This window comes from Amphiprion ocellaris, chromosome 23 (genome assembly GCF_022539595.1).
Source record: "Amphiprion ocellaris isolate individual 3 ecotype Okinawa chromosome 23, ASM2253959v1, whole genome shotgun sequence".
In the NCBI taxonomy this organism is placed as follows: Eukaryota; Metazoa; Chordata; class Actinopteri; family Pomacentridae; genus Amphiprion; species Amphiprion ocellaris.
In genome coordinates this window covers 8,342,845-8,365,637 of record NC_072788.1, presented here as the reverse complement: position 1 = coordinate 8,365,637, position 22,793 = coordinate 8,342,845, and the positions used below count along the sequence as shown (strand labels likewise).

The window sequence follows — 22,793 nt, the reverse complement described above, 5'->3', positions numbered from 1 at the left end:
CGGTCACTCACTGACTCACACTGAAAAATAGCACAGAATGAATTGTTACGTCTTTATTTTATTTACAATTTAGGTTGGATATTTTTTTTTGTGCGCAGCGCAGATTTTCTGTGCGTGGAGACCGTGTCAGCAGTGCGCAATTGCGCACGCGTGCAGTTTAGAGGGAACAGTGGTGACAGATGCCACTATCATATTTTGTTTCTTGTGATATCAGCAAATCAATCAAGGTCATAGCTTGCAGACTGTTATTCTCCACGTCTCTATTCATATATGCAAATTTGATTATGTTATTAATCAAAGCTGTCACTCAAGTCGGCTGACAAGTGGGTCATAACATCCACCGTGTTCCAAAATTGCCCCTGTGATTTAATCTGATTACAACTAAGTGTCAAGCCATTCTTTCATCCTGGCGCCATGGCAACGTTTTCTCTCCAGAGCCCCTCGGTTAACCCAGTTTACAGAGTGGTGACAAGCCAACTGTGCCTGGCTTAGTGGTGCAATATTATCAGAGATGCTGAGCGTCACTAAATCCATACAGGAGTTTGAGAATGTCAACCGGTGCCTGCTGCCAGCGTGATCAATCCTCCCACCAATCACACACAGTGCTGTGACGGCTTGTCAATAATGGCAGTTGAACGACAAACTTGATTGATTCAGTGTGCTAATAAGTACTTAATCAGATCTATAGAGCCAGTTTAAAGACAGTCGCGTCAGATTAGATCCACATCCAGCCACGTAGGAATTAACTTGTTTGGGGAAGCACCGAGTAAAGAAAACCCCTCAACACAAACCGATATGAACTGAATCCTAATGAGCAGACAATGTGGACCGAGAAAACAAAATGCTTATGTAAAATAACCCACAGACAATCAGGCATATATCTGTCACATTATTGTAATAAAACTGAAAAGAAGATTGTGGAGTCTAAATTACTTGCATTGATCGGCAGGGTGTTGGCTTGTGACAGTTATTTTTTTCCACTTCAACGTTTACTGTTGCAATCTAATTAGTAGTTCATATGACAGAGCTGCGATGTGACAGTTGGATATGAAGTATATATTTTACTGTGAGCCAGCATTGATCTGATGGGATCATTTGAGTTTACGAGAACAATTTTTGTTCACGCAAACCTTCACAGGAGTCTGCTGTGCAGAATTTACGGCACACACTGACACAATGCAGGTTTAGTTAGACTTTATTTGTAAGTACAGACAGAACAAGTATCGCTTTTACATACTATTTGATTCCCTTATTTTGCACTCCAGGTCTTAGTCTCTCCTAGGACTTTGACATACTTTTAACCTCAACACATAAATGTAAACTACTTGAAAAATTTTAAGTGAATGAATAAAACGTCGATGTAGAAAGTAAGAAACCTTGACAAATTGTGAACATTTGAAATTCCACTGAGACATTTTGAATCAGCAGGCAGTCATTCCAGCTGAACTTAAGGAGTAAATAAACAGTTTGGTTTCGCAAAAACATACAAAGAGAAAACAGAAATGTCACAGGCCATATTTTTATAGTCTGTGACAGCTCAGCTTTACATAGCATGAACTGAAGAATAGGTCAAATCTATGGCCGCCTTTCTGAAACAAATAGCATTTTCTGCAATTTATTCTTTCCCCCCTTAAGACACTGAACAGTTGTACATTGTCATAAGCTTGGCTTTTAGAATCGCTGCTGGCTGAGACAGAGAAACACTGCGATACATTTCACATTATTGCATGAATCGAAGCTGTCATCTTACATGTGCAAAAGTACACCGAAGGAAGAGATGGAGAGGAACATATTATGAAAAGGTTGTGAGATAGATGAGGCAGGGAAAGCAGATAAATGAGGAGAGCTCACAATGAGAGGAGGAGGGAACTTTACATTATTGTGCAACAGCTTGTCAAAAACACTCATTCGTACAATCCCACCACTTCATCTCCGTCTCTCGCCAAAGATTCAAATACAAATTGATAAATCAGGAGATACAGTGAGGCATTGCTTTGGGCCGGGAGAGTGAGGAGACATCAGTGTTCTAATTAACTGCGGCATCTCCGCTCAGTATTGATGCATAGTTCAAAAGGGTATTCATTCTCAGAGGTAATGGAGCAAAAATGCTGGAAACAATCCAGTCAAGTACAAACTGATACTTCAATTTTGTGTCCCAATCGATGTGTTCTGTTGAAGGAGCACAGATGTTTTGGGGAATGTCAGCTGTTGTGGTCTCTTGTCTGGCTCACTGTCCCAAAAACATCCTGCCTGGTATTGAAGGGGAACTGAGACTGATGTGTGATGTGCTGCTTGTTTCCGGTCTACTTTTAGTGGTCAGAGAAGCTGAACATTCAGGTGACACTGGTGTGAGACTGAGGCGGTTAATTGCTACATTGTTCTGTATTGTTTCTGTGGAGATGCAGCCACACCACTGTGCAGTGGTGTTTTGTCTTTATCCAGGCAGCACTCAAGGGCTAACATGAATATTTTGCACCAGTGCATATGTGAGTATGAATATTTAATTCCTTTTAGACTGTGTTTTCATCTCAGGAGGTGCGTTGTGGGGGACTGGTTGAGTTTGTCTCAAAATTTGCTTGCACACACACACACACACACATCTTGACTCACTTATGCAAACAGTCACGCATTAGAAATATAAAGCTGGGCGCTGCTACTGGGAGTCTCCAGAGTCTCTTATTAGTCCGGCTAATTTCACATCATTTGACAGAGAATTAATTCATAAATTCATCAGCAGAGCCTCAGAAAATAACACCACATACCTCCATTACAGCCCCATGTAATCCCATTTACACCTAGCATTAAAAATCCCCATGCAGACAGACCGTTCACCATAATCTCTGCCTGGTTCTGGAAAGACAGGGGTGGAACTGCTCCTCTGACAACTGTTTTTTAACATCACACCAAAGCAGAGACACTAAAAAGGCCTCAAAAGCCATCTTAAAACTCTGACTGGACACCTTAAAATGATGCAGCAGATAGAGCTGTACTACTGCTGCCTTTAAATTCAGAGCCACAGTTAAACTATAATGAAGGTGTTTCCAAATTTACAGGTTTTCTTCTGTTTGGGGATTGTAAAGACAGACATGATTTAGAACACATCAGCACAGATCTTTAAAAAACTAAACCATCTACTATTACTGATACAGTAACAGAATAAATTTTTCACTTTGGTGCAATGTCAGGTGTTTCTGGCATGTATTTCTTTATCTAAAATTGTGCCACTTCTTTTGTTGTGCTTCTCTGACTGAACATATTTTCACGACACCCATGTAAAACAGATAAGGCAAAATACTGTGATTCATTTCCCTTAGCCCCTGTGTATTTTGTTGTCTTGATTTTTTTTACCTTGGAAAAAAAGTGAGTCTAACAGTGATGACACATTCCCAGAATGTACTGTGACTAATGTCTTGCTAAGGTGATCATTTAAAAAAAGAAAAAAAAACCACCGTCCCCATATGAAAAGAATTACTGATTAATATATCCTCAGGTCTGTTCGTCTTTGTCTGAATCCTGCTAATTACAAAGAAAACATTTAGTAGTCGAAGATGAAATGTTTAATCTTACTCACTTTGAATATATTAAGCAACATCAACAGTGTGAAATTGGCAGCATTTAATTGCGAAGAGATGTTACAACCCTGTTCTAGAGTTACACGTGGTTAACTCATTGTAGTACATCGCATTTAAGACTTTGCACCAGTGGAATGTATCACAATTCTAAATGCTATGTGTAAATGTCTACGCTACCTTCCACAAGTTGACAGGACATTAGTAAAGGTACCATTTTTTAAGCTAATCTCCACACTTAAATAACTACCTTGCTTCTGGGAGAATTAAATAGAGGCATGAATTACCATCAATTTGATATATTATTTTGGATATTCATGCCATCTGATCTTAATGCATAGAGCTTCATTATGTGTTGACAGTGTAACCAAATATGTACAAACTGGGGGTCTCAGATATCACAGAGGGAAAAGATTCCAGTTTTCCTCTTTATTTTATTCCCCACGTTCCTCCACCTCTCAGCATTTCCAGAATCAGATTGTCTATCTCCTGCCTACTGCCTCTACCTCGCTCTACTCCTCGATTTCCAGTATCAGGTCATCTCCCTCTAGGGAGGCGTCGGCCGTGACATGTACAGCCTTAATGGTACCGGCCATCGGGGAGTTGACCACGGTCTCCATCTTCATGGCCGACAGGACACACAGCGGTTGACCCTTCTCCACCTTAGATGATGGGAAAGACAGTTCACACAGCGTTGAAAAAATGAGTCAAACGTACAGATCAGTGAACAAGAGCTGTGGTGAAAGATTAGCAAGAGACATGCACAACATAAAGGCTGTTTTCTGGGTAAACTTTATGAACCACAAATACTATTAGGGTATTGTTGTATTACTTACTCTAAGTACTAAAGTAGCCCGTTATCTGTCCAAGCTTTGACATGTCTAAGAGTTCTGGAGGTGAATGGAATTTTATTTGTGATGCTCAATGCAATGACAAGAAGGTTTTTAAAAACTAGATACTTAGATTCATATTCTCCTTTAGACACACACGGCCGTGTGTACATTGAAATATTTGGACAAGCAATCCTCTTTGAATCAGTGCCACAGTTAAAGGTGACGTACTCAAACAAATGACACATGAAATGACGATGGTGCTTTTCCCTGTCGGCCTCTCGCTCTTTTTTTCTCATTGTTTATTGGTACAGATGAAAATTGGACAGTTTGTTATTAATAACTGTTATTTATCCACTGTCTTTGAAAATTGAAGTGTTATTTTTTTAATTAGAATATTACAGAACAGCTGGACCTGAACAAACAAACACAGAGCGAGGGCAGCTCTAGTTCTGGACTTGCTTTCCTGATCTTCCAGCATCCTTGTCAGATTCTTCTAAAAGATATACAAGTGTTTTGGCCTGACTTTTAGATGCTTGGTTTGTTTTATTTTATGGTTTTAGATAGATTAACAGTCATGCAATACGTTCTAGTAGCATCATTTTTCCTGCTAATCATTTGCTTCAAGTTAGGGTCTAGGCAACTTTATAGAAATGAGGAGTGTCTGATCACCACTCGACAACTTCCTCACAACTTTAAAACTGTTATCAATCTAAAGTGAGAATAGACTAAGCCTCAAATGTTTTCAGAAACGCATCTCAGTTGACTGTATAGGAAAAAAATGTAGGCATTTCCAAACGAGCTGCAATGTCATTCCAGTGTAAAATCTAAGAGCAGACAGCTAACAAGTCAAGCGGTTGGCCAATCGGGTTTAGCCAGTGTTTGGGTGGCTGTAGGGGGTGGAGCCTGTATTGGATTCTTACTGAATGCCTAGTGACCAATGTTGGGAAGCACCATGTCAAGAAGGCGTTTCCAGTGACTTCTGTCAAGGTTAATTTTCTATGATAAAATTATTGAAAGACCTGTAATTCTAACAATAAACAATCACGTTTCTACATCACTAGAACTGATAAGTCAAGTTAATGTATGTATACTTTTGACCCAGCAGATTTTGTCATATTTCCAGTAGACATGCAGTAAATCTATACAAAGAACTGAATGTTTTGTTGCAACAAAGATGCAAGCATTTGGATGATTCCATCATAGAAAATTCAGAGCTGTGGGAGATATACAAGGTCTTTACAAGTGCATCTCAACTTTTGTATATGCGAGAAAATCTACAGACATCTTGCAACTGAAGGAAATCTGCATAGAGTTGTCAAAAAGTTCAGCAGGCAGATTTTAGAGACTAGTGGACATTTACGCAAGTTATTTCTGCTCAAAAGAGAGATACAAGCCTCTGAGGCCACAGAGGCATCTATTGATTCTTGAATAAATAATTTTGCTTGTTGTGTTGTTCAAGTTTCAGCCTTACTTGTAGGCACAAAGAGGTTGTAAAACTATGTTTGCTTGTCCAAACAGCTGACAATTTCCAGTTTCTTTTCTAAGTGTTTTGTCAAGATGGACACCTACAACTGCTTGTGATTACACAACAGGAGGTACTTTTGTTGAATTAAAAAAAAGCAATCTAGCAAAAAAAGATAATTATTTGTGTAAGCAATGAAACTCAGTAATTCTGGAAAAAAAGTCCCAACAACCCTGTGGGTCTACTGCACAGGTGTAGAGAGAGAAATCTCTCCGTGGGGTTGGAGACCAAAATGACTCTTCTTGATATTTTACTTTCAGAATTATAAATTAACATTTCAAAATAAAACCTCTTTTGGTACTTCACTTGAATGAATACAACATTTTCTAATGTTACAACGTTGTCCTGAAATGACAAATTATTTAAATGAGGATCCATTTGACCACAAGATTAGATTAAAACTAAATCTACTAGCTGGGAAAAGTGGATGAGCAGGTTATCTATGAACTGACCTTGGATCCGACCTCTACTTTGACCTCTAGGACTTTTCCAGGCATCGGTGCTCCCACCTGACCTTTGATAGACTTCTGAGCCTTGGGATGGAACTTCATTTCCTGGGTAAAGGGACAAAAAATATATATTTCATGCTTCAATCTGTCCAGTCAGTCAGTCATCCATCCACGCCTGTCTATTTATCCACTCATCCAGGAAACACTTGACCCTTGTCATCACTCAGCTGCCCATTGAAATATTTCTCCCTGCTGAGCTCCCATCTACGCTTAACGACCATTTGTTCCTATAAATAAAAAGCACCAGTGATGCATTGTCAAAAAAATCTTACTTCAAAATGCAGCATAAGCATTTTTCCATAACCTTCTCTCTTCCCCTTTATCTACTCATAGTTTACCTGCAGATATCTGTCAATCATTTATCATTTATCCATCTACTGACCTTTAATCAACAGTGTCACTCTCACCAACAGACCATCAGCATCTCCATCTCTACTCATCACGTGTAGTTAGTTACCTTCATGGCGACTGTGTCTTTAACCAGCACAGATCTCAGCTGCCCGTTCAGCTCAAAGAAGACTTCTCTCTGCCCGGCCTTGTTCAGGTCACCCAGTGCCAGGGCCTTGATGTGGAGGATCTTTCCTCTCTCCAGCTCCACCTGAGATAGTAGAAGAGGACAGAGGAGGAAAATATAAAGAGGAAGGGCAGGGTGAAGGAGGAGGTGGAAAGTAATTAGATTATGTTAGAAAACTGAAATTAATACATGGATGCTCACTTCACAAGTCCAGCTCAGGCAATAGAACCAGAATGCAGAGCCAGGTGAAATGAAAAAAGTATATCTGGTAGCCCCTTCCTTCATTCTGAGCATCAGTGCTTATGCAAATTGCTTAATCAGATTGCTCCTTGTGCTGGTGCCCGTAATCTACAAGTGGATTTATTGCGAGTTTATATTGTGAATTCATGCTGGAATCAATATCTTCCACCACAGATTCCTGCAGTCCATTTTTCTTTCAAACCACAAACACACTGCACCACAGGCAGTCTGTTTTATTTGTTTTTGTTCCTACTAGAATCCACAACCTCTCAAATCAACTGAACCACATGTGCAAACACACCAGTTTGTGTAAAGCATAACAAAAACGTTAGTGTGAAAACAACCTGCTGTAATACATGAGACTGAAGGTCTGCAAAATTCAGCTAAGAAGTTATTGATGGAAAAAATAGATTTTTCAACTTGTTAGCTGCAGATATGGTCTATATAAGCATCTGTTGAGGGAGATGATCTTAATGCATGTGGAAGCAATTTGGAGCTTCAATCACTAACTAAGAGTGGTAAAAAAAAAAAAAGCAACTGAAAAAACAAGACAGGATGGGATATTTTTCTGCAATTTCATAATTTGATTCAGGATCAATTCAGAGTTCAAAACAACTCCTGACTTAGTAAATACAAAGAGGAGCACTGTATTCTAGCTCCTTCCACAGATTCCTGCTCTTTACCTACTGTGCTGCAAATAAAACAGAACTGTTATAATGATGAGGCTCTTATTACCATGTCTGAGTAAAGAAAAAGCAGAGAAAGTTAACTGTATTAACTTAGAGTTGTATCACATTTTTCTTCCTGTATGAAAATGAGGAAATTAAAGCGTAATTTACTGACCAACGCCAACAATACTTTTCTGTCAAAACACCAGTTTTTCCGTGTGTGTGCAGGAATAAGGCAGCAGAAGGCTCAGCTGTGTTGTTATTGGTTGTCTGTAGCAGTGGAGAACAGCCTCTCTGTTCCAGCACTAATACTGGGATCCAAAATGTTGTATGAAACAAAACACAGTACAGAGATATATTTTCTTTGCTCTACCAGAGTTGTTTTTCAGCAAAATTGCCCCAAGAAATCTCACAATGTGCCTAAAAAGTGTGATTGAGGTGCCAAAATTGCCCTCAAGATTTTGAAAAAACTACCTTTGTATTTCATATATAGTCATCAGTTTAGTCAAACATCAAAGTCCTACATTAAGTCATTTTATTTTTAATCAATTCAATGTAATGTGCAATATTTCATTTCCATGTGGTGTTACCTCAGTATCATTGCCAGCATTACTTTTCCATTCTAGTCTTATTTTAGCTTACTAACTTTATTTTAAATGATATTTACATCTTATTGATTTTCTATTGGCACTACATTTCTTATGTTATTTAGTTTTTTTCTGAGAAACATCTGGTAAAAGAGTTTCCTTAAGGTTTAACACAGCTTTATCTTAATTTCCATTTCCGTCTCTAACATACACAAGCAGCACTGTTGTTCACATTACTCATGTACGTAAATAACGGTGGATCAGTACCTCATTAAAAAGCTCACCTAGAGAGAGCAAACAAAACCCTGGGCTGCCACCAACACCACCCCAAGCAAATAAGATAGAGAAAGTAGTCACTTCTGCAATTGAAAAATGGATACTAGACTAGCCTGGTATTAAACAAGTGAGGACAACGTTCCTCTTCTGTAAAGCACACAGGACTCACCCACTCAACAAAAAGCAACTAAACAAGCAAATGAGAGCTACTTGTTGCTTCCAGTATCAATAGTGCTAATGCTGGAGACAGTAAATGTGTTTGGTGAGCTTTAGCAAGCTGACTGTAAATGTTAGCCAACATTTATTCTCATATAGCCAGATATCTTTAGGCATTTTGTCTTAAGTGTGGGGTTGCAGAGTTGAATGTGTAAAGATGCTAAAACTGATTAAACTTTTGGTGACTAATTAGATCAAGTCTGTTAAATTCTGTCATGACAGCTGATACGTCGTTGCAGAAACCTTCAAAGGCCAGCTTTTTCTAACATACAGGTGTTTTCAGACTTCTCTTTGAAGCAGTAACACGTTTTTATTAGTCTGGCTCACTGGATATAGATTGTGGGTTTAAGTCTGCCATTCATTGTCCATGCATTTCACACACCTTTCTCCAGCCCTTCTGCTATTGTTGCCATTTTTAAAATCCCCCTCACCACAGGAAACAACAATAAGCAGCATCTCCAAGCAACCAAAACATCACACTGAGTATTTCCAATTTTGCTGAGTATTTGGATCATGCAGAAAAGCGGCCCTGCTAGTTTTTCATGGTGAATTAGCCATTAGGTGTAGTTGTGTGCAAATGTTCCACTAAAGCAATTCCCCTGTCACTATTTTGAAAGGATGCCACAGTGCATCCTCAGCCGCACTCTGCCCAATATGATTTTGATTGGCTTAAAGCAATATAAACAGTGTTTTTTTTCTCCCCTGTAGCAGAATGATGAGGTATCCGATATTAAAAACACGCACTAATTATTATTTGTACCAGTGTACCTAAACTTTTACAGTTGTCCTGATATTTTAGACAGTGAGGCAAAAGTTGACCCTTAAATATTTCTTACACTGGTTTGAAGGCTTGGAAAGTGCTGCAGTGGCTGTTAGTCTGATGGGTGTTTAAGTATTCACAAAGCCATTCACCTTCATCTTGCAAAGCTAATTATGAAGTTATTAAACCCAAAATGCTCCCAAATGACTTCCTTTTGTGAGGATGAACTACACACCGCACACAATGTGATCACCTAAAGTAATTACAAACATCAGTTTTCTGCATTTTCAGAATTCAGATCAGAAATACAGATTAGTTTTTTCCCATCCATTAATGCAGCACATGAACAGGTCTGTGTTTGTCTGTGTGTGTTTTTCCAGACAGACTTTTACCAGACATATCAATTGTGACATCAAACGAAGAAGTGGCATAGACAGAGTAAGAATGCGAGAGATAAAGAGGCAGACAGCCAGAGTGAAAGAGAGACATGAAGGCAGACTGAAATATATGAAAACATTGTCCCAGTCTTTGGTACAACTGTAAACGCTGTTGCTTGCCACCTGTAAAAGTGCCTTTTAAGATAAAGACATTACTCTTCTCTCTGTACCAACAGCAGACAGGCTGCTTCCTCTCATATCAATTCTGGTCACTGCCGCCTTCTGTCTTGCTGGTCTTTCCCTCGACACCGGCCACTGTACTTCTTCATTTATCTCACGCTTCCCCTCAAATCTCTCGTCTCACCGCTCGGAAACTCATTTTTTCCGTCTTTCCATTTGTCCAAGTTTCTCTCTCTGCCTTTCAATCTCTCTCTTTGTCAGTCCTCCCAAGTGTCACAGCTTTCCATTTGGTATTGTTATTTTGCTACCTATTTCTGGGGCCACTCTGACTCTTATGCCATCATTAATTTCTCTCATCTTCCTCTTTCAGCTTCTCTTTTATCTCTCGGCTTCTCCTCTGCTGTGTTTATCCAGCCCTTTTCCTCGACCCTCCCTCACTCTTTCATTGTATTTCCCACATTGCTATCTCAGCTACTCACTCTCAGTGCAAAGACAAAAATACGGGCTGCCGCATATATGTATTGATCTCAGTTTTATTCAGCTTCTGTCTTTCTCTGGGCGCTCTCACTCTTCATCTATTTCCCTCACTCCTTATCTGGTAACAAACCCTGTCTTTGCATGCTTTTGCTTTCACATCTCCCCATTTTTCTCTGCACCTTCCTTTACACTGAACTTCTCTCTAGCTTGTGCTGATTTGTTAGGCCCTTGGCAGTGCTTTGCAAAAAACAAAACTGCCTTTCCTTTTCCAACTGTGTGGCTTCTGCGCTACATCTCCCCTCAACTGTTCCCATAAAAAATACAATATCTGCCTCTTTGAAGAGTTGCACAGGATTTTAGGAACCTTTTGAAGATGATTTTGTCTAAGATGTAACCGTGTACACGTACATGCAGAACTAAAAAAATACTATTTCAGTGCACTGTCTATATCTTCACTTTCAGTGAATAAGTTAATTTTACCTGCTACACTGATACCAGTATTAAAACCTTCCTATAGTCCACCTCTCCTACAGTTGACAACTATTAAGCTGCTTTCGTTTTTCATCAGTGTCAAGGTGAAATATGAGACCTCGTGAAGCTTTGTGTCCAAAGGAATCTCATCACATATTTAATTTCTTGTTTCTTTCAAGCACAGAGAATCATACTACTAGCACAACCTTCTTGTTAAAACAGCCGAATGTATTAGAACGTGAGAATGCTAAGATAACAATTAATCCTATTTTCGACAATGAGCTCCTGCAGATAATCACCTAATAGTGAATGTTAAGTCAGCAACCCAAACTGCATCCTAATTTTAAACAGTCACTCCTTAATTCTCTTCTTTCATCGTTTTATGTGTCTATTAGTTTTACATTGGTGGCTTTAGTGCCCCTCACTACCATGTCTTTACTGCAATTTCAACAAATCGCCTCTTTCACATACTGGACTCTGCTTTCTCATTTGGCTGACACTGAAAATGTGCCCACAGCAGTGTAGTGGTGTCTGGTTTTACAACCAAATCCATGATTTTATTGTCAATAAATGCATATTGAAATAAATATTTACTGCCATTAAACCGTGGCAGAAAAGGGGGACACAAAATGATGTGGAAACAATGATTTAAATATGAGATTTCTGTTAGTTTCATCTGTACAGTTGAACTGAAATGATTACAGTCAGCTAAAATAATGAAATGTGATCAGGCGATTACACACTAATAGTCAACATACTTATAGTATATTATCACAGTAGTAATAAATAATGTTACTGTTTTGAACTGAAACAAGAATGAGTTAAACTAGATAATACCAATGTCAAACTTCATATAAAAAGAGCTTTCAGACAATTTTTTTGTTTTCAAAGATGTTCACCTTCATCTGCAGTTATTAAATGTGACTTATTCATGTTCTTTCTGTATTACAATACAAAAGAAGCACATAGTGTGGATGACAAGACAATATGTTGTTTCGTTTTAGTAGACAAACTAACTTATAAAGTCTACTTGTGTGTTCACACTGAAGAGTGTGATAACAAACGAGGGCTTTTCCTGTCTATCATAAACTGTAAATAAAAATTAGCTTATCCTCAGCTAGCAGGGGGCGACTCTGCTGGTTGCAAAAAGAAACAAAGAAGACAAAATTAACCTACTTCTTCCTTGTTGTACTACCCCAATAAACATTTTCCTAATTATTTTAGGATTTCAGATGCTAGTTTTAAGACTTTGAGAAATACAGTATGGTGTTTATTTTGTAAATTATAGTCCTATTTAAAGAAACATAGAGGAAAAAGCAGAGTATGCTTCAGGATGGGGCTATGTTATTCGTCAAATCCACTCCTGGCTTCTTACTTTGGGTTTTAAAAAACATGATAGCAAAGGCAAAAGATCAAACTTGAAGTCTCAAAACAGGAGTCCACAAACAAAAGGTTGATGTGATCTTATTATCCAGTTTATGATAAATATCCACGTACAGCAAAGGCAATGAGTCTGTGCATTTACCTGATATTTCTGACTAATTTGTTTGTTTTGTGAATTACAAAAATGTCTATTGTGCTTGAGTAAAGGACCCCAATTTACCAAACTAGTTTAAGAACAGGGATGCTGGCGATTTTCCTTTGCAACTAGCTACATACTTAATAATAATGAACTTGACAGTGTTTGAAATATTCCAAAGTGTGCGCATACTTCACTTCTGACAACAAGATAACTGAAATCAAAGTGTGGTTAACAAGTCTTGTTTAGACATTTATTTCATAACATAAAGACCAGTGCAGCCGCCCCATCGAGGCATTAAAAAGAAATACACATTTTTTATCTAAGAATTTGTCCCATAACACCATTAAATAAACTACATTAACAGATTCAAAGTCAGTAAAATTCTGTCAAATCCAACTCTTGCCACCCAGCCTCCTTCTGTTTCAGTTTCTTATTACCATACTTGTGATAGCATCCCTTGTGCATTATGTATGTTCTATATCTCAGTGGTGCGTCTGTGGGGTTTTCATCTATAGAGCCCTCACAAGCTGCCTGCATTTATTTGGGGAGTCACAAGCATCAAACTGCTCCTGTCAGATTCAGCTGCTTACCCACTCAGATCTATAACATCACTGACTGAAACACTTTTCATGTTAGTCTTTGATGTGACTTTATTAATGACCCATGTTGCCTGTGACAGAGTAGTGAGATTACTTCGGTGAATAGGACCCCATGTGTTGACGTCTGTGGATATTAGCTGTGATGGTGCGTGCATAAGTGGGTTCATGTTTGTGAAAATCGGTGTTTATACTTCTGTCAGACAAGATTAATACCTTATTGAGTCAGTATCACATGGTAAATACATGTAGGTCAATGTCTTGTTTCTGTTTGAGTTCATGTCTGCTTTGGACAGAGTTATGTCAGAGAGATGTGTGCACTTTTAAGCGCCAGCAATTCTTTTTCACAGAGGTCATTTGTTCTTTAAATAAACTGTTTGAGGAACGTGTCTAAATGGGTACTGTTCAACTCAAGTTAATCAGAAATTGGCTGAAAAAATAACTATAATATCACTTAGGCTCTGCAGAACATGAAGAGATTCTATTGTGCTAAAGAAAATGGTCACAAAATTGTAGTGGTTGTGATCTAAATCCATATTCACTGCACAAAAGGGAATCCTTCAGGCTTACTGTTCATTCTTGGCTCTTGTTGTATTGGATTTGCAACAAGCTTGGAGTGATGTGCTTAAACAATACCATATGATTACAGCGAAACCCTTTATATCTACTTCCCACAACATCAACAACTCCGGGCTTTAGGTCTAGCACGGCACTCGAAAAGATTTGGTGTTTAAATCTGTTTTGATCAAGACTTCCGCTGTGTGCTTCACACACTAGCTGGCAGCACTCAAGACAGCTTTTGTTCCAAAATTTAGTACTGCAAGATTCATCTGTAGTGCAAAGTTGACGTCTTTTACTGGTGTCGCTTTGGATTTACCAAAAACACAAACAGAGCCAAACTAACCAGACTGACTGGGTTGCAAAGTGCTATTTTCCTTCCTCTGGGCTGTTCTGCTTTAACAGCATCTACTGTAGTGTTAGAAATCAGTCAGCACTGGAAAAGTTGCTACTCATGAGCACACAATAATTAAAGACGATACACGGCACCACCTAATCTGTATGTCTCTACATTCGACAACTTTTTCTGCTGCCATTCATTTGGCTAACACTCCACCTGTCACTAACATATAACTGCATCAAACAGTCATAGTCTCATCATATGTGAAAACACATCACCTCAAAGTACATTTGTCAGCAACCGAGGCTACTCAATCCCCCCTGTGAAGGCTATCCATGTAACATTTCAATGCCTCTTTGATAGCTTCTTGATTGGCAGGTCAATAACATTTCACGTGAGAAAAACCACCCTTTCAAATATAAAGGAAATGTGAAACCTGAAGACACCGATGCAGTATTTAGCAAATGTTGTGTTCTTATTGTGGGAAGAAAAAAAAGCCAGACAGCAATATATCTGCACCCTGTAAATACCTGCAGTTTAGAGCAAATAAAAGTAATATCATGCTTTGTTTAATGATGTATGCTATTTGTAATGTGCAATACTCTTGAATTACATGAAACATAATAAAATAAATGTATGTCACCATAATGGAATGGCACGACGTACCTCTTCCAACATCACAAGTAACAAAGAAAATGGATTAGAAATGACAAAAGTGAGATCTGTCATGTCTATTCTTTTATCCTTTGAGGAGTTATTTACAGTAAAAAAGAAAGGAAGAAAGTAAACAAGTAATAGAATCTCATGCTGCTTGTGACAAGTCATTTTTTTGACATGCTTTCATTTCATGTCTGGCCTTGTACTCCTAATCGGACCTGATCTGATAGGAGTGCCTATTGTCAAGACAACAGAGGTGGGTTTGTTTCTGCAGCGATGACTGATGTTGAGCACAAAACCTAGTGTCTGAAAAGTTCTAAAAATGACGCCTATTCTGATGGACTGGAGATCAGACAGACAGCTGCACGGAGGGGTGAATATTGAGGTTAGGAAAAAAGACTTTGTGTTTGGGAAGCGTGTGAATGAATTTCCCTTAGACAGGAGGAAAGCAAATTGAATCACTGAAAACCAAGACTAGATTAAATATGAAGTTTTCTCACTTAAAAGAGGGACAGCTAGAAAATCAATTTCAGTGCAAGAAAAGCCAATATTGCTATAGGCTAGATTGAAAATGGATATTTATACATTTCGTGCTGGAGAACTGCAGCTTTTGTTGGTGGTTACTGAGTCATCTTTGATGAGGAATACTGTCATTGTTGTTCAGGTCAATCATTAAGTATGTTGTGGAATTTGAAGGGAGTGGCAGAGCTTGAACCAAACTGTAGCTTAAATAAGTGGCTGCACAACTAATCGAATATTCATCAGTCAACAATGCACAGTTAAATGAACGTGATTGACTGCAATACTGATGTGTTAACTAAGTGGAGACTAGAGGTTTCTCTCTGCACAGAAAACTATTTAGTATCTACCTTAGCCTACATATGAGGTGTTTAGGGAACATCTGTAAATTTGAATGCCTTTTGATGAGCAGATGTTTAGCAAGTGAGGTGTTTTGAGTACAGTTAATTTAGATTTACCTGTAAAAGCTGCACTGAAGCAGATAGAGTATTTTAAGTCTCATTTTGATACAAAGATTTGTACTTCAGCAGGAAATGCAACAGAACATGGAAGTGAGAAAGGGGGACTCTTCATGTAAAAGTACAACTTAAATATTTTAAAATCAATAAATATATCATTTCGGCATAGTTGTGCAGCCCTAGTTTCAGACCAAACAAACATACTCAAAAAAGCTTAAACCACCAGTTCAAATGTGAGTCTCCTTGTTGCACTAAATGACGTCGGGAGGCTGAAACCATTTTGCTGCGCTGAAGTGAAGCATTAACTGAACACGGTCGCTTTGAATCACTCAGTAACTGTGTGTGTGTTCCTCATAATGAGAGAATCAAGGGAAATCTGATGGAAATATAAGTCAAAGGATGTAGGAGGAACAGATGATGTATAATGAAAGATGTTCTTCAGGGTTAAACTTGAGCTATAACTAATGCTGGTAAAAGCCAAGTCTGATGCAGAGTCTAGACAAGATGCCTCATGAAAATGGTGAGAGGTAGCAGGTGACTGAAGGGAGTACAGACATCTTTTCATTTAGTCAGGAAAGTTTTTGTTTCATCAGTGCACAAAAGTTCTCTTTACAAGACACATTTCATTTTACCTACGAAAAAAAACACTGAAGCTACATAAAAGCTGAGGTGATAGTACAGTGATGACTCAACTGACCTTGTGGCAGAATAACACACACTTCAATCAATGCAGAACTTCATAACATGTTAATGTCTTTCAAAACGTGTATTCTAAAAACACCGTGAAAATATGTGTGTGTGTGTGTGTGTGTGTGTGTGTGTGTGTGTGTGTATATATATATATACAGAGAGAGAGAGAGAGAGAGAGAGAGATTTAAATAGTCTAAAATGCTCATATATTCAGGAGACATCTAAAAGATCAGCTGTAGACTGTCTGCATGTGTCACTTTAACATTAACACTGAAGGGTTTTATCCTCTGGAGAAAGAAAAATAAAACTGAATGTAGTTGATGTTCGACAAGTTGAATGTACAAAAAGGCTTTCACTGGTAAGAATTAAATTTTAGAGCGATGTGTTGCCGCTGGAATTAAGTAGGTGTCCCACACAGAAAGAGACAAGAGTTTAGGGAACTATCAGCTGTCAGCAAACTGAACAGAATGATGTAGAGTCTAATTATTAAGGCTTCCTCGCCGCTTAATTTAAATACTGCAATTCAAAGAGAAATTCTGATATTCACAGAAGATCATTTCCAGTCAAGGTAGTTCGCTACGTGGCCAACCTAACAGCTAGTTTAGTTAGCTGGCCGGTTGCCCTGAAAGTTGATTCTTATTGAACTATTTCTCATCCAGGGGCCTTTTTTTGTTTTTACTTTGATTTGTACTGAGCAGCTATTCGTGTAAAATTCAAGTTCATCTGCAAGCTTAAGGAGCTTTAGTGCTACAGTGAAGGCAGAGGTTGAAAAATGTTGGATTTTTTTCCTTTTAGATTCACTTCATTTTATCCTCAGCTAAAACCAAAGGCAACAGTCCAGGAACTTCAATTCATAAATGTAACTTAAATACATTTCAGTGTCTGCAGCATCATCTTACATTTAACCTGCACAAGATTAACATTTTAGTTTGGTATTTTACCCACGCTTTACAAAAAAATCTCCAACATATTTGTACGAGGTCAGGGTCATCTCCGCTACTCATTAAGCTTCAAGTCATTCAACAGGAGTCCTCTTGTCCTTACATAACACACAACTGCCTGATTTTACTACACAAAGTCACCATGAAGTTGTAGTTGAAAAATGCCACAGTCATCATCTCTGATCTGTCTCGTCTCCTGTTTACTGGGTTGCACTGCTGCCACCCTGGTCACAGTTACCCTGTCCATCTGAGTAAATGTACAAAGTAAAACAAAAACCAACAAAACTCTCATAACAACTGCATTATTTTTCTTTTAAAAAAAAAAAAAAAAAAGAAAGACGTGAAATAATGTGTCTCGCATTGTCTGTGCTCCCTCTGTCAAGAATTACGGCTTTTTAACTTTTAATCCTTGGATACAAATAAAGTTCACATCTAGTCCCTTAACATCTGAACTTTATTTGACGCTGCCAGTTTTGTGTCATTGATGTGCATTCAGAATCTAGTATTAAACAACCGTATTTTTTATTACCTAATTTAAAAAAGTTAGAAAATGGTACACTGAGTTACAGCTTTTCAAAAAAGAAACTTTGAGTTCTGCATATTGTACCCTGAAACATTTCATTACATGATGACAGACTCCTCTAATAGCTTCATCAGACATCTGATTCTGACATCTGTCAGGAAAGTTACTGTCAGTAGTTTCAACAATCTCTTTGGAATTCTCTCCTCATCTGGATTTCAATGACCAATTTAGTCTGCACTTTCTGGATAAAAGCATTGTCTGTCTTCTATTCTGAAAGAAACTTTCAATCAGTGCAGCAGACATCTTGAACTATTTCTGCTGACTATATATTCACACAAGTTAAAACAGATTTCTGGCCTGCTGATTCTGCTCACGTAACATTTTGGAATTGACAGAAAAGGGTTTGCAACACAGGCGTCAATATTCCAGAGAAACGTTTTTGGTTTGAGATTTTGTGGCTTTGCTGTTAAGTGACAGCCAGTAATTACATCCACTCTCTCAGAGATTGTTCTGTTTCTGTGCCCCAATATTTTTTCTGCATGCAAAGCAATTCAGTCCATTTATTGTGTTCCCTCTTTGGACTGCATGTCCAGCTGCCTCCCTGCTGCAGAATAAACGAGCAGTATAATCTCCAAAAGTCAGTAACGGTTTTATTCTGGCCTGAGATATCGGCCCTCAGTGCAGTTCATGAGCTGCCTCTCAAACATCTTATGACAAAATGAATCTGTTGTCTCTGTGCAGGAAGGCCAATCTGATGGCTGGACGGATCAGAGATGCTGTTTGTTGTTCCCTTGATGAAGTGTTAATATTTTGTCCTTCCCACTGTGTTATCAGCACTTCACGGTGACTCTACATCAAACCTCAGCCATCTGCAGTGACTGAATAATCATTTCCTGCTGACAATGTCCTTTCTTTATGGAACTGTTATTACACCAGAAATTAATTAAAGAGCAAATTGGATCATTAAATGAATTATTATTAAGATTAAATGCATTATCACAGAATTAGTGACAGTGACTAAAAAATCATAAATACACTCAGCAGTGAATGTAACAGATCCATTTATCTGCCTCTCATTCCAAAAAGGAGCAAAAAAACACCAAACAAATGCAAAAACCACTCGACGTTTACATGCAATATACTATGATAAAAACTGAATTACTCAAAAAATGTAAAATACCAGCTTTTGTACAAGATTTATGTCATCACTTTTCACTGCATATGTAGTATAAATATATATTGTCCTACACCTCTATATAAAAAAGAATAATCGTAGCTAGACGTAAAGAGAACTAAAGTGCCTTTTGTGCAGTACGACAGTTACAATATCATAAATCTTAAAAAAATAAAAGTGGAGTTTCTTTGTAAATTCATTTTTATTAAAAAACAAGATTCCTTCAAGTGCCCAGAGATGTTACCAGTACTGTAAATAAATGGTGGCTCTACAGACGATAGATATTTCACTACTTGCATCTTTAATTTGTTTCCTATCTGCTCTGAAAAAGCACAGCCTGCAGTTCAGACAAACGCTCGTAAATTTTTGTTGCATTACTGCTGGTAACAGCGGGCTCTGGTGGTTTTAAAAGGGTTATTTTCAGTAAATTTTGAAGAGAGACATGCAGTGATTTTGATGAAATATCCTGACAGTGTTTGCTTAGATTTGGTTGTTTTTCTCGGCAAAATTGAAAAAATGGTGTAACTTTGGCCTCTGAAAATTTAAATAGCATGTCCATTTAACCTGCTGGTGGGTTTTGGTTTTCAGGGGGGAAATGAAAGGGCAGTACAGTACTTCTGGTTTTTGGCAAAAATGGTCTGTGTTCGTTACGTACCTCAAACTCCTCTGCAATCTTGGGTCCATCCAGGAACAGTCTGGTGCTGAGACAGTCCACTGGGCCGAAGTTAGCTGGAGAAACAGAAGAACAGAATTTCAATTTGTGTTGGCAACAACGTAGAGTCCAGTTTTCTAAATGTGTCTAATATATGTGTGTGTGTTTTCTTCTGAACTTTCCTCAGTTGAACTCTAAACAGTGATCCTTTTTTCTGGCCCAGCACTTGATTAGCAGATTCTGCCATCAGCTGGTTCCCTTTTGGATCATATCATGCCTGATGCAAGGAATCTTGTTGTTTTATCCTCTTAAAATACAATCTATCATCACTTTTTATGACACAGAGGCCCTTTTGTGTGCTTTTATTTAATGAAGCTTGTATAACTGCAGCATCCCTCTAACTAGCCAGAACCTAAAATCTATTGATCGACTCCAAACTGTGCAAAACTCCAGGAGACATGATCATGTTTTAGAATAGATTTTAGAATTTTACTGACTACCTTTAATGTCCTGCATGGCCTCTTTCTGAGCTTTATCTCTGACCTTTAAGTATGGTACAAGCTGGTAGGCACTTTGAGATCCTCAGTCAGAAGTCTTTGGTCTGTTCCGGGGGTCCAGTTGAAAACTGACGTATTTACAGTCAGTCTCTGCCCAATAAAATCAGGTTGGCTGAGTCAGCAATCTCCTTTAGGTATCTTTTTGAAACATGCTTTAATTCGAGAGCTGTTGCTGATTTTAAGTGAGTTTTAATTTCCTTTAAACTGTCTTTTATATCCTTTAAAAAGCTTTTTACATTTTCCAGGACTGTATTGGTTTTACAGACTAATTGTTTTTATCTTTCCTCTTCAAAGATAATTTTATGTCGCCCCTGTGAAGCACTTTGTAACATGGATTTGAAAAGTGCTCCATCAATAAGATTATTATTTCTCAGACTCCATTAACTTTTACATCCAATGATATGTGAGAGTGTTCACAAGTACAACACACCTTGACACAAATATCTGGAAACACAAAAGAGATTCTGGAGAACTTCCAATATTTTAAATCGGAAATGTAATTAGAAAAGACTGAATGCTGAGAGTAGGTCAGAGTTGTGTACAGTCTTAACCTGAAGTAGTGAAGGAAGGACTGCACAGTAATTAAAAATGCTCACAAAGGGGCACTACCAGTTTAAAGCTAACGATGCCTTGCTCTTCAAAGCAACAATTAAGCTTGGGTTAATCCAGGCAACTGAATGTTTCTGCAACTGCTTCAAACAACTTCCAGTCAAATTTGATTCCTCTTGAACCTTCAGGATTAATCTCCAACATCATTGTTTTCTTGCAGCAAGCCTCCTGCTACCGTCTTCAAATTGCAGATACTGGCTGTGCTCCTGAATTGCCAAATGCAACAATTAAAACATTTCCACCAAATGGCTGAACTTTATAATCAGAGTTCCTGACATAAGCTTGGCTGGTGCTAATTTCAAGGCCCAGTAATAATACAAATGAGACTGAGGGTGTGTGAGAGAATGAGATCAAGTATCACAAACCCAGACTTGTTTAATATAACAGCTTCAATTTGAGCCATTTCACTAATTAAATAGATTAGGGATGCAAACGAGAGGCAGTTTCCTTAACTGATAATCAGCAGTGTTATCAACAGGGATGCACACATAGAAAAATGTTCTTAACCAGTAGTCAGCAACTTTGTCGATCAATAACTGATTAATGAATAACACAAAATGAATAGGATAGTCATTGTTCCATTTCTTGATGAAATGAAATGATGGTTTTGAACGTAGTCGGATAACGCAGGTGGAGAGGCTTCTGTCTCGTGATATGGGTTGCTTTACTGGGGCACTTAATGTCATACTTAGGGATGCTGGTGTACTTCAGTTCACCACGAAATGGGAGCTCTGGTCTGTAACCATTCAGCGTCACAGGACACTTTCTCATGGTGGCCTTAACTTGTTGAACCTCCACAATGCTCTCTGCTTGCTAGCATGGAATTGCCAGCGGACTTAAGCAGCTTTTACACAGGACGTGACACTGCTGCCCTCTGAAACCCAGTCATTTCAATTGCTTGCGCGCAGAGAGACTAAAAGCTCATTGCCGTGACCCCTGTGCCTATTATGTGTGGCCTCACAGCCAATAGAAACGGGGCATCTTGGATGGCATGGAGGGCAAAGTGCAGGAAAAGCTGGTGCTGCGTGTCTGAATTCCCTGAATTATATGACACAACTCTGCAGTGCTAACACTTGCTGTGTACTAGAATAGAATAGAATAGAATAGAATAGAATGTGCTTTATTGTCATTATGCAGTGTATAACAAGACTGGAGAGCTTCTCTTATTCGGTGCAAAAGAAATCTCAAAGATAGTGCAAACAGTCTATTTACAAATATAAAGTATAAATAAGAGTGAATATAAGTAACAGAGTGAATGAGGCAGTGGTGTATATTGCACATTTCACATTGTATTGTTGGCTGGGTGTGAGACATGAGACCTGTAAGAGTTCAGGGTGGTGATGGCTCTTGGAAAGAAGCTGTTTTTAAGTCTGTTTGTCCTCGCTTTAGTGCATTTGTAACACCTTCCAGAGGGCAACAGATCTAAAAGCTGAGAACCAGGATGTGAACTGTCCTTGATGATGTTCTGAGCTCTGCTGAGGCACCGGGTGGAGTAGATGTCCATGAGAGAGGGGAGAGGACAGCCAACAATCCTCTGTGCTGCTTTGACTGTCCTCTGAAGCCTTACTCTGTCTGCCTCAGTGCAGCTTCCATACCAGGTGGAAACACAGAACGTCAGCAGGCTCTCTATGGATGAGCTGTAGAAGGCCAGCAGCAGCTTCCTGTCCAGGTTGTTCTATGTCATGGTGGCCCGTATCTAGCTAAACCTTAAAATGCTCTCTGATTGTCAAGCATCTCTGTGGTTGCTACAGTATTAAAACACAAATAAACTGCAGTCTCCCAACTCATTAAACAGTAA

General features: G+C 38.6%; 1 protein-coding gene across 1 annotated transcript in view; it reads right to left on the bottom strand.

The window, feature by feature from the left end:
• Positions 1-1,179: 1,179 nt before the first annotated feature.
• The window catches only part of pcxb (pyruvate carboxylase b), a 332,924-nt gene continuing 311,310 nt past the window's right edge, over positions 1,180-22,793 (bottom strand). Inside the window, exons 24-27 of the mRNA XM_055007761.1 lie at positions 19,833-19,906; positions 6,891-7,031; positions 6,377-6,478; positions 1,180-4,231 (exon numbers count right to left, since the gene is read on the bottom strand). Coding sequence (XP_054863736.1) covers positions 4,082-4,231; positions 6,377-6,478; positions 6,891-7,031; positions 19,833-19,906 — 467 coding nt within the window. The 3' untranslated portion in view covers positions 1,180-4,081. The remainder of the gene's footprint in view (positions 4,232-6,376; positions 6,479-6,890; positions 7,032-19,832; positions 19,907-22,793) is intronic.